A 12,624-nucleotide genomic window follows, 5' to 3' on the forward strand; every position below is an offset into this window, starting at 1 on the left:
TGGCTAACTGAGCAACTGCTGGAAGATACTCTGGCATCTGCTCTCAAGGGGCAGATTGCAGAACTCAGAAGATAACCACAAAGAGCAAAAGACAATGCGATGTATTAAAGGAGTAAGTCTAGCTGGCTGTCAGGTTTCATAGGGTCCAGGGAAGGCATGGTAGGTTTCAAAGGTAGTGGGGGAGTGCTAGAAAGGGGAGGGGAAAACTACACCAGTCTTTCTAATAATTTGTTTCATTGTAATTATGGTGATATTAGTAATCCAGTCTGTTCACATTGAAATATATTTACCTTGGATCCCGAACGCCTTACTCAGACGTTTTGGCTCCCAAACCCTGCAAACCTGGAAGTGAGTGTTCTGGATGTGAACGTTCTTTGGAAGCTGAACCTCTGACAGGACTTCTGCGGATTCTGATTGGCTACAGGTGCTCCCTGCAGCCAATCAGAAGCCGCGCTTTGGTTTCCGAACAGTTTGAAAGTTTTGAAATTCCTTTCGACTTCCAAGGTATGACTGTACTTTTGTGAGCAATTTCCATAGACCAGGGAGAGAAAGGGAATGGATGGATGGATGGAAGGAAGGAAGGAAGATAGAAGACAGATGTATGAAGGAGAGAGGGGGTGATACTGTGTGTGTGTGTGTGTGTGTGTGTGAGAGAGAGAGAGAGAGAGAGAGAGAGAGAGAGAGAGAGAGAGAGAGAGAGTGTGCATGAATGACCCAGGCCTCATCCACTGCCATGCTAAGTTCATATGCCCTCCCAGTATAAGCATCTCTCTAATATAGACTCACAATCCAGGTTTGTTACTGTCACAGCAGCATTGATTCCTGAACCTACTGCAACATTTTAAATCTTTGTTGTGCTGATCAATTGATGTCATAAAGCAGGAGAAATGTGCCAGAAGTTAGCTTATTGAATTAGAAAATTGGTTTAATTGTGTGCTGGGATGTCATCGTACTCAACGGAGAGTCAGAATAAAGGTGGGATGATAACTTAATGGGAATTGATGACTGATCGGCTCTGAAAAACGAGCTTGTTGTAAAACTGTCTATCGGATAGTTCCCAAGTACTATCCTTCACAAGGCCTTATTTAACACAGCAATATTTGCATGCATATCCTCTCTTCACATTTGCCATTTGTCACTGAGATAGCAAATTACATTCATCAAAATCCATTCATTCTCCCAGTATCGCTGAATACAGGATTATCTTGGCTGTGTCAGCTGCCCTATGACTGGTAACAGTGAAAAATGGAGGTCGACATGCATCTTCAGGAGACAGTGGGTATCAAGCTGAAAAGATTAATGGCGCTGATGTCATCATGTTTGTATGGCATAAAAATGAATTCTGGAAACTGATGGATCTCTTGGTAACAATGAATGCATTTTAAGCTACTCCCCTGCTGCCCCTTGGCTGATGAGTTTTACTGGCCATCAAAAGAAATATACTGGGAGATTTTATTAGATACAGAAAAGTTTGCTTTGGTCCCCTGGGTTGCTGAACAGCTTTTGCTATTGACCTGGCAGGACCAATACTTCAACATCAGCAGACTGCAAGTTCTTTGTTAACTTAGTTGAAATGTTGTAGCCATCTTGCCTCTCTCCAGCATCTCCCGGCCAGCCGTACTGAAGCAAGCAGCCCTTATGCCTAATGACAATATGGAGCTGAAACGGGGAGTCCAATAATCTGCTACCCAATCTCTGATGGCTGCAAATGATCATAGAATCATAGAATTGTAGAGTTGGAAGGTACCCTGAAGGTCTTCTAGTCTAATCCCCAGCAATGCATGAATGTCAACTAAATCTCCAATAATTCTAGAATTTTATTTTTCCATCAGAGAGAGGTGGCTATTATTTATTCCTGCCACATGGTAATAATAGCTCTTTGTGCTGTATAAGAAGTAAAATAAGTATTTTAATCAATGGTTCTCAACCTTTCTCCAGTGAAAAGCCCTTGTGTAAGTTAAAGCACCACTCCAGTCAAAGGCTTGCTGTGTTAACTACAGTCTATTAGCAACTGCTAGCTAATTTCAGAGTACTCACAAATAAGTTGGTCGCAATAACTAAAAGAGAAATGTTTTGATGACGGTGACCCTGGCATAAGTGTGTGCAGTGATTTCTGAAAATCTTTGGGAAGGGCTACTCAAATGTGGTGATCCAAATGCCCTGAGTTTTATTAGCATGGCACTTTAAATATTTGTTTTACACAAATGTGGGTTCATTTCTACATACATAGGTTGTCCTTTGCAGAGTTTTTTAAGACATGCTTTAGTTTCTCGTCATGTAACAATGGGACAGGTTCCTGGGACAGGGGTTTTACTCTCAAGTAAGTGTGCTTCAGCTTGCGGTTTTGAATAATGTGATGTGCACACTCTTTTTGCATCTGATGTTTGCACATCTCACACTACCTTATAAGTTCCTCTTCATCCACCCTGGATTGTTTTTTTGGGAGGAGAGAGCAGTATAAATATCTAAGTACATAATTGGGTGGAGACATATACAGAGTCCTTAAGCAAGAATAATTAAATAAAGAGTAAGCATACTGTTCCTTCTCTGTCCATTCATGTGAACATTAACTGGGATAGGATCAGCTACGCACTTTCTCATGGTGGTTCTATCCACCCATGTATATCCAACAGAAACAATGACTATTTGTATGGGGTGGGATAGGTGACCAGTTTGAGGAGAAGCTGTGATATCCCCATGTGATTTCACTGAGCAATCATCTTTCTTGGCAGGAAAACAGCGTATTTTCACAGGTGATATCTTCACCAAAATTGGGCAGTGGAAGTACTGATTGCCCACACCAGTCCACCATTCTCTCTCCAGGAAAGAATGTGGTTGATGTTCAGGTCTCATTAAGTGGTCCTTCCTTTTGTGTTTGTGTAGTTTAAAAAACAAACAAAAAACCAGTGTGTTTTTGTATAGCTTGGGGCCTGCCCAAACATGCTGATACCTCCCTCTTCTTTCACAGTAGGTGGGTTCCAATCCTGCCTGCATTCAAAAACCCGAGCTTGCTGTTAGAAGGAATGTTTTGTGAGCAATGTCTGTGAACAGTTCAGAAGTGGGACTATCTACAGCACAACCCCAAAGGCCTGTAGCTGAGAGTCTTGACAATCATATGCCATGATGACAGCTGCTCTGAGCTCTAGGAACTGTACAGAACATCACTTGGTTTGGTCTTTGTACCATTTCGCTATAATCTTCAAATCATTATTCAGAAGTGGTTTAGTTCAACAAACAAGGCATATAATAGACTGTCTGTGCATGTGGAAACGTGCATTCCAATTACTGCTCTCGGTTAACGCAGACACATTCCTAGAACGAGTTCCTATTTGCATAGCCCTTTCAGGTAAATTGTGCAGAAGATGTTCCAAGAGAATATTTCAATGTAGGTTCCTTTGCGTCCCTAATATTTTTTTGCTGTTGGCCCATGCAGTACTCAGGATGGTGTTAATCTGCTCTCAGATATTTCATTTGATCTGGATAATAGCATCCTGCCCTCAGGATTACTGATCAGGCAGTAGGAGTTGTTCTCATGATGTATCACATCTATCTTGCTTCATTTCTGAGTACCTTGCCATTCAATATCCTGTTATGACTGTAGATTGTTGTGAAGCTGAAGGACTCCATTTAGATTTTGTGGCCCACATTAATCTTTTAGGTCATAATAAACATTGGGGGTTGTTTTCCCCCCTTTTTGCCTCAACAACTTAATTATATTTCACTGCAGGCTTTTTAGAAAAAAAACCTTCACACAGTAAACAGTAATCTCACAACTTTAAAATATAGCTTTCACTTTTGTTTAAGTGGAGAAAATCTTAGTAGGGGGATACTATCAACTGTCTGACTAAAGTGTTCATCATTTTACATCTCATTTTGTTTCACGTAATCTCTACTTTTTTATTGCTAAAGTAGCATGATAATTTATCTTCAGGTTAAATGTTTGTTTGTTTCCCACAAATAGCTTTCTCCTATCTGGATCTGCTAAGAAGGTATATCCATAAAGGTGTATCATTAGAGCAGTGCAGTCTTACAATTTCAGTGTTGCAGGCTGCTTGGCACATAAACATAAATCTTTGGCTAGCCTGATGTTCTAACATTAATTTCCTCATATCTCACTTGCTGAGATAGTCTCACTCCCCAAACCCTTTGCGCCAGCCAGCCATACTGCTACAGTACCAATAAGCAACAAGGTATAAGCAGTGGCAGAGCATCATGCTCTGGTACTGGGGGGGTGGAGAGCAGGAGGGAGCGGGGCTGGCATGCATCCTGGGGGCGGGGTCAGCCGCCATGGCATCTCACTGGGATTGCGCTGCCAAGGGCGGTGCGCTCCCCCCGCACTCCTCTTCCTCCGCCAGTGGGTTTAAGGTTAACTGCCAGTGTAACACTTGCTCAGTCAACACAGAGTGAAGTTGGATGGACTTGAGGGTGTGGTGAGACAAATGCATAATTTTTGAAGCAGTTGTTGGAGAAAAAGAACCTTTTTGGGTTCAGCAGAGATGTGAATTAATCTATGACTATATATATACAGTATATTATTCTGATGCCTCAGTTATAGCATACTGGGGTCAGAAATACTACCCCCCCCCAAAAAAAATATTGTTTTCAGTTCTGCCCCACTTTCACTTTGTATATTTTAAAATTAAAACAATTATTAGTTTATATTGTTATTATTCTTGTCCACATCATCATCTGTATATACTGATACCTTCCTTCTGTATCATTAGCCGTTTATGAAATATATACCCCACTTTTCAATTTAAAATGCCCAAGGCACCAAACAATAAAAAATGATTAGAAAGACAGACAGACAGAGCAATCGTGGATCATTATAACACACTTCATGCTACTGGTTGTATTAGATAATCCTTTGGTTCCTTCCCAATCTGTGAGTCTTCACAGAATGGAACTATGGGATGCATGTCTAAAAATGTCAAATTAAAAAGGAACCAGGGAATGTTATACTTTGATGAGGCTTGTAAGATTGATTCTTCATTAAAAGTGCAGCTGCCAGAGTCAGGTTCCAGAGGCCCTATCCAGGCCCTAAACTGCTCAGCTTTGAATGAAGAGAACTGGGTTAAAAGGTTCAGATCCTAGTCGATGTCAACTGTTTTCTTTTATTTTCAAATCTGATGCAGTGTGAAAGTCCATTGTTAATTAAATCTCTCCTTTTATAAAGTCATCCTTTCTTGTTGTGCACTCTGCTGTCCAGTAATTGACAATAATTGAGGGGTATAGTCTCCAGTGAAAAGAAAAGCTTGTTGCAATATGTCATTAAAATATTTGAAATGTTAAGATGCTTAATAATTTAGCTTGTCACATTTGAAAACATCAGAACTGACCTAGGGCCTGTTAAAGGCAATCAATAGATTCCCTTTGGCATCAGTAGGCTTTGAACCAAAACGGCTGTAAATGTCGTAAATATGAAAGGTACAGCAAGTATCTGGAGGTTAGCAATTATTTAGTGTGCTGTTACTAATAAGGTTTACTTAAAGGATGGGGAACTTGCAGCAGTCCAGATGTTGCTGGAATCCAACTCCCATCAGCCCCAGCCAGCATATTTTCTTTCTTTTTAAAAAATATTTTATTGATTTGCTTTTCTGATAACATTCCACATCAGCAAAGCATAAACAAAAACGATACAAAAAAAAAGAAAAAAATATTTCCTTTCAAAGATTTTAAATAATTGGCATTTATTGACTTCCTATCCTCTCTTTCCATGGTTACTTTTCTCCCCTCTTTTCTTTGTATTTTCTTAGTTCACCCCATCTTTCGCAGCTACTTTTATATACTTTGTCTGTTTCTTACTCTGCTGAAAAATTTACCATCCTGCTAGGTGAATTTTTTGCTTATGATACTTTTTCCATATATTCTATAAGTCCTCTTTATATCTTACATCTTTACAACAATTCAAAGCAAGTTTTCCAAACCTGGTGCCCTCCAGATGTTGTTGGTTTACAACTTCTGCCTCAGCAACATCTACGCTGGCTTGTTCATGTACACAGGAGATGGAAGATGGCAGGCTCCCCAAGGATGCGCTTTATGGAGAGCTGGCTTCAGGCACGAGGCCTGTTGCAGACCAACTCTGTGTTACAAATATGTCTGCAAACAAGACATAAAGGCCGGCAACATTTAATGCCACCATATGGGAATCCCTTGCAGATGATCACAGTGCCTAGAGACAGTCAGGTTGTGTATCCACAGCAGCGACCAGAGGAGGAATGACCGCTGGGGAGAGTGCAGAGAGAAGAAATCCCATTGTGCACCTGTAGCAGCAAAACCACACACCTTCATCTGCCCCACCTGCAATAAAACATGTCTCTCCCACATCGGTCTCCACAGCCACAGCAGGCGCTGTAGCTCTCCAACAGTTTCACTTTGTCCCCAAAGGCATACTCTTCCATTGTCTCCTGAGACAGAGGGATGTCAAGAGCAACAGATCTCATTGTCCCTGGCTATTGGCCGTGCCATGTGGGGCTGATCAGAATTGTAGTCTGCAGCATCTGGTTTTGACACCAGACTGGGTATTTCCTAATGAAATAGTGGAAGATCTGCTTCCTCCCCTATCCCTTTTACCATAATAATTTCAGTGTCTAAATGCACAGCAGAAAAATATTTCTTACGTTTAATTTTTTTACTGGTTTTAAAGATCTGACTTAGGGTCAGGATGGGTTTCTCTCGAAATATGAACAACCTGCTACCACCATGCTATGCAGAGTCCTGCAAAACTGCCAGTGCTAGGGAGATGCTTGGGTACATAAGAGTGGTGTTCCAGTCTTAAATAGACTTCATGAATTACCACAGGCTCCAAAGAAGAGAAAAAGATCAATGTGATCTGCAGCCTGGAGCTGTAAAGCTGCCTTGTAAGTGAAAAAGCTAATGCAATTGAACTTTCTTTTTCCTTTGCTACAGTGCTCTCCACTTATGGCCTCTTTGATCTGCCTATTCATAGCCGTGAAGCAAGCAAAATTTAATCAAGCCTGCAGGGTGGAGGAAAGAGCAATGGAAGAAGTGCTCCCGGCACTAGGTGCCAAAAACAGAGCTGTCAATCAAGGATGAGTCATGATGCCTTCATGTTGTTAGCCTCTTTATGCTTCTTCCTCAGACGACTGGTTCTCTCTTCCACTTGGCTGTGGAAGAACCAGAGGCTATAGAAGGATATTGGCTGGCCAGATGAGTGTCTCCATATTCTTGCTCTCCCTTCTACAATGGGGACAGCATGAAATGTCTAATCACGTTGACATTTCACAAGCCACAAGAGAAGGAAGATTTGCTTTGTAGAATGACAAAAGACAGTCCCAGGGGTCCTGTAGTGCTTTTGTAAGTCAGCATCCAAGCAATTTCTCTCCCCATACCCAGCCTTTGCAGCCATTTGATTTGGAAAGGAAGTGGTGAAGAGAACAGCTTAAATTCACCTTATTTTATCTATATCTGGGGGGTGGGGGTGGGGGGGTTCTCTGACTGGCAAGATGCAAGAATATGGTACAATTTCAAATTTACTATCTGCCAACACATGCCATTCAATCAGATAAACACAGGATCTGAGCTGTCATCACAACATTTTATGCATGCTTAAAAATAGGACACTTCACACATTTGCAGTGGAATTGACTCATATAGATTATATATGCTAGGGCCACTTAAAAAGTTTCATGGGGTTGGAAAACTATTCAGTGCCTAGAAAGTTCCCTTCTTGTTTAGCATGAAGAAATGTGGAGCTTGAAAAAGCTGCCGTTGAGTTGCAGAATGTGTGCCTACAACGCAGGCGTGTATGCATAATGTGCAGTTTGTAAAGTGTGAATGTGTGTGGACCCGTCTGCATATTTTGTGTGGAAAATATTGCCGCGCCACAGAATACAACAATAAAATCCCTATTAAGCTAGTTGTTCCCTGCATGACTAAGAAACTGACAACTTGCAGAAAGCATTAAAGAAATCACGGCCTCCCTAGACTAAACAAAGTGATGACTCTAGTGCCAAGTCCTATATCCAGTGCTGTTTCTGAAGTGAGAGAGAAGGGACATGGCAGCTGTAACATCAGGATGGAGAGGGTCAAGGGTAGAGGCCCGTGGGAGCAAGTGGAGAAAGCACAAGGAGATCAATGTAGCTTGGTGGTACAGCATCTGCCTTGCATGCAGAAGGTTCGAGGTTTAGTCTCAGCATCTTTAGTGAGGGCTAGGAATTGTGCCCTGGTTGAAACCCAAGGGAGCTGCCGGCAATCAAGATACGCAGCAGTGAAATAGATTGACCAGTGGTCTGGCCCGGTATAAGGCAGCTTCCTATGTTCTTAAGGTTGTGGGTGGGGGTAGGCGGAAAGGAAGGAAAGTAATAGATAGGAAGGATTTGCAGCACCTTCTGAGAGCCAGTGTGGTGTAGTGGTTAAGAGCAGTGGACTCATAATCTGGTGAACCAGGTTCAATTCCCCACTCCTCCACATGCAGCTGCTGGGTAACCTTGGGCTAGTCACACTTCTCTGAAGTCTCTCAGCCTCACTCACATCACAGAGTGTTTGTTGTGGGAGAGGAAGGGAAAGGAGATTGTTAACCGCATTGAGACGCCTTAGGGTAGTGATAAAGCGGGATATCAAATCCAAACTCTTCTTCTTCTGCTTCTGCTTCTGTTCCAAAGCCCATGCTAATGAGAAAGCAAACCATCTGCTTTATTCCCACAAAGTGGAAGCCCACATTGAATATGCTGACATTGGCTCAGTCCTTGGCTGACCTCACCCACAATCTCAGTTACCCAGGACAATGGGCATCATGGGCTTTAAGCTACAAGCTGTCATCAGTTACCTTCATGACAGCTCTTGCACCGGATACATGCTGACATGCGCTGCTGTTGCTTCCTGACATCCCCAGGCAAGTGTGATGGCAGCGTGCCATGTAGCAGCACTGTAGAACAAAAAGGGGTGTGGTGGCAGGGATAGTGGACCGGCTTCAGCAGGCAGCTGCAGAGTATGTCGTCGGTGTGCAAATAACACGAAAGTGCTTACAGTATGCTGCCCCTGTTTTGGCAGAAGTTGTACCACTGACAATTTGAATGAATGGGGTGGATAAGCAAGAAGGGCTGTTAGCCAAAGAGACCACACTGAAGATAGGGGGCAGCTAAGTAGTTTCATATGCTGATTTGAACTCGCCAGCCAAATCATTGACTTCAGGTTCCTAGTAACCAATTGCTATGTACTATGAATTTCTAGTAGAACAAGCACGTTGCCAAGTATCGAGAAGCCTGGTGAGTAGCAGAATGCTCCACCAGGTGGTTATGTGGTGAATTGTTTGTCATTCGCCTACTTCCTCTCCAGGAAGCCACAGAAGATGGCTGCTCTGAAGTGTTAACCAGCCCTCTTGAGCTATTGAATCCTTAGTCTGTCTCAACGGTGTCAGCACTTATGATGGTTGGAGAGATGTAGAGTTACAGGCAAAGCATTTTTCTTTTTCTTTTTAATTCCTTTTTAAAATGAATTATTTGGATAAAACCTCTTTTTTAAATTTGAAAGCTGCCTGCCAGGAATCCATGTTAAGAACTGGTAGTTGTGTACTGTTTGCAGCTTTTACGTGGCTAGCTTTATTTGGCTTTTTAAAAATTCTGTATGAACTGTTTTATTTACCGTGCTCGCTGGCTGCCATCTGGCTGGCTTGTGCTGTTCTCTTTGTTTTTGCATAAGCACTTCTAGATTAAGAGTAGGTAGGTTTCTATAAATATAACGATGGACTAAAAGCTTTTGAGAAGTCTTTCAAAAGCAGTAAACATTCCCGCAGAAACACTTTTTGCTTTGTTTTTGGTGGGACTGAATGATGGGGTTCTTTGTTTTAACCCATTTACTCTATTGTATACCTGGCAGATGTCCGTCTTATGAGTCATCTGCCAAATGTTAGATTGCTGCATAGTCAAAATATCCTGGTCTTGCTTGTATCAGGCTCAAGGCCAAGTTGCATAAGCAGCTGGCTGTTAACAAAGGACACAGCACAGAACTAATTTTACACATGCAGTCCTATGTTTGTCTATTTGTTTAGTATTGTAAGGGCCTTGGGTGGTGGTGACCTTACCCACTTAGCTTGCAATCCTTGGAGCAGGGTATAATCTATCAACAGTAATCTATTGTGCTTTCAAATGCTCATTATAACATTTTATAGTTATAATTCTCACAACAACCCTGTAAGGTTAGTAGTATTCTTACCCATGGGACGCAGGTGGCGCTGTGGGTTAAACCACTGAGCCTAGGGCTTGCCAATCAGAAGGTCGGCAGTTTGAATCCCTGCGACAGGGTGAGCTCCCGTTGCTCGGTCCCAGCTCCTGCCAACCTAGCAGTTCGAAAGCACGTCAAAGTGCAAGTAGATTAATAGGTACCGCTACAGTGGGAAGGTAAACGGCATTTCCGTGTGCTGCTCTGGTTCACCAGAAGCGGCTTTGTCATGCTGGCCACATGACCTGGAAGCTGTACGCCGGCTCCCTCGGCCAATAAGGCGAGATGAGCGCCGCAACCCCAGAGTCGGTCACGATTGGACCTAAAGGTCAGGGGTCCCTTTACCTTTATTCTTACCCATATGCAGATAGTGGGAAGGGAACTGAAGCTGAAAGAGGGAGACTAAGACAAAGAGAGTGGCTTGCCTAAGGCTACATAGTGATTTCATGAGAGAGACAAGTGTCAAACTGGGTACCTCTTGATTCATACCTTAGTTTCAAACCCTTAATGTGTCCATGATCTGTACAGCAGATACATGCTCACTTGCAACACCAAAGCTCTTTTTGGCATGTTCTCCCCTCCTCCCTCCAAACCCAGTTTCTGCAGGTGTGTTTGAGAAAGAGAAGGACTCTCTAACATATACACAGGTGGTCATTTCCAAGTTGTCATTTCCTTTAACATGCATAGAGTCATCACACCACCAACAAATAGCTCCCTGGCTTCATTTCTGCTGCTGAAAATAATGGCCTTGCTTGCATGTGTTCATGATAGCAGAAGACATACCTGTAGGAGTGGGAGGAACTTATGGATTGACATACCAGGCCATTTGCCAACAAGCCCGCCCTTCATTACAGCTCGGAATAGAGTCCAGAAACCACCTTGCTTAATAAACCTTTGGCTTTTCTTTTCCCCTTACAGATGGATCGTGTCATTTTTTGTGTATTTTTGGAGGTTGACTACAAAATTTACAAGAAGAAAATGAATGAATTCTTCCCTGCAGGTGTGTTAATTTATTTGTTTCCTTGAAAAAGAAATGTATTCTTCTTCAGATACTGCCCACATACTATATGTATGTATGGTGTGTGATTTATATCTTTATAGCATTTCTCAATTTCTTCAATGGTGTATAAAACATTTTTAAAGAATCATGTAAACATGGGTGTATAGTCATAAGTGTTCAATAACTGACCTGAAATTTTAGGGTTTATTGGAACAAACTTTGGCAAAAACATTTCTTCACATGGAAGTATCCCCTTTTCCTTCAGAAATCTGTTTCATGCACTCACACAAGTTTGCAGCTATTTCTAATTACCTCCAAGAGCTACAGGTAAAATCAAACAACCATTTTCTCTCTCTTCACTGTTGTGCTTCACCATGTCCAAATGTAACTTCCCCACCCACAGACCTCCTCATCTGTTGGGCACACACTAAGGGCCAGTTCAGATGTTTCAGTGAAGGTCTTCCAAGGACTGCCTGATTGCTCTGTGTGCTTCCCTCCTGGATGGATGCAGGACCATAGATAGCGAGCAGGGCTTGCTGGTGGGGAATGCCTGGGAGATAACCCTGTACTCAGACTAGACACACCATTTATCTTCTCTGCTGCTGGGCTGGCCCAGGACATTTTGCCTGTCTCCTGCAGGTGCATGCATGCACCACTGTGGCTGCCTCTGAGGAGGTGGGGGCAAAGGGGGCTGCTGGGAGCAAAGGTGGCAGCAGCTGCCTCACCTCATGGATGGACTGACCCTGCCCTGCCCTGCAATAGGGCCTAATAAGACAGATAAGAAACAACAGAGGGGAGACATAGATATTGGCAGTGAAACTTCAGAGTTCCTTATAATGGAGGAGGAAGGGAAGGGGTGGGGTGGGGGGTGTTGCTGGGTGCATTTCCAGTTGGGCCAAAGCCCCATAAGGGAAAAACTATATGGAGAAGCTATAGGAACTATAGGGGCTGGCTGGCTTCAGAGTGAGACCTTGGCCTAATGTCAACTACTGGCCCAACAAACAACTGCAGGAAGGGTATTCAATGGGGGAATAATGTGACGCCTTGCCCCTAATAAACAGCAATGAACTGAACAATCCAGTAGTTGTGGCTGTTCATGAATATGAAGAGAGGAACTAGGGGCATAGGAACTGTCCCATGGAAGCCAAACAGCAGGCAACAGCCTAATTGTTCCTGGGAGACACAGCTGTATGGATGGGAAAGCTTCTATCCTCCTGCATCCCCAGAAATAGTTACTGTTTTTCAGCAGTGATTTATATGAACTTTTACTAAACAGATGATTGACAGATGCTTATAATTTCAACTATTTTCATATTGATTTTGAAATACTGGCAGCCCCCTCCATCTTTTTTTGCCTCCTTTTCAGAATCTCTCCGAATCCTTTAAATCCCTCCCTGACACCATGGGTCTTCAGAGGGATTAGTTATAATTCACCTCAAGGCTGA

General features: G+C 42.8%; 1 protein-coding gene across 2 annotated transcripts in view; it reads left to right on the plus strand.

Moving 5' to 3' along the window:
- MACROD2 (mono-ADP ribosylhydrolase 2) overlaps nt 1-12,624 on the plus strand; it is an 898,190-nt gene that overhangs the window by 764,359 nt on the left and 121,207 nt on the right. For both annotated transcript variants that reach the window (XM_035110056.2, XM_035110055.2), the window contains exon 9: nt 11,098-11,179. In XM_035110056.2, coding sequence (XP_034965947.2) covers nt 11,098-11,179 — 82 coding nt within the window. The remainder of the gene's footprint in view (nt 1-11,097; nt 11,180-12,624) is intronic.

The sequence above is a fragment of the Zootoca vivipara genome, chromosome 3 (assembly GCF_963506605.1).
Source record: "Zootoca vivipara chromosome 3, rZooViv1.1, whole genome shotgun sequence".
NCBI classification, from domain to species: Eukaryota; Metazoa; Chordata; class Lepidosauria; order Squamata; family Lacertidae; genus Zootoca; species Zootoca vivipara.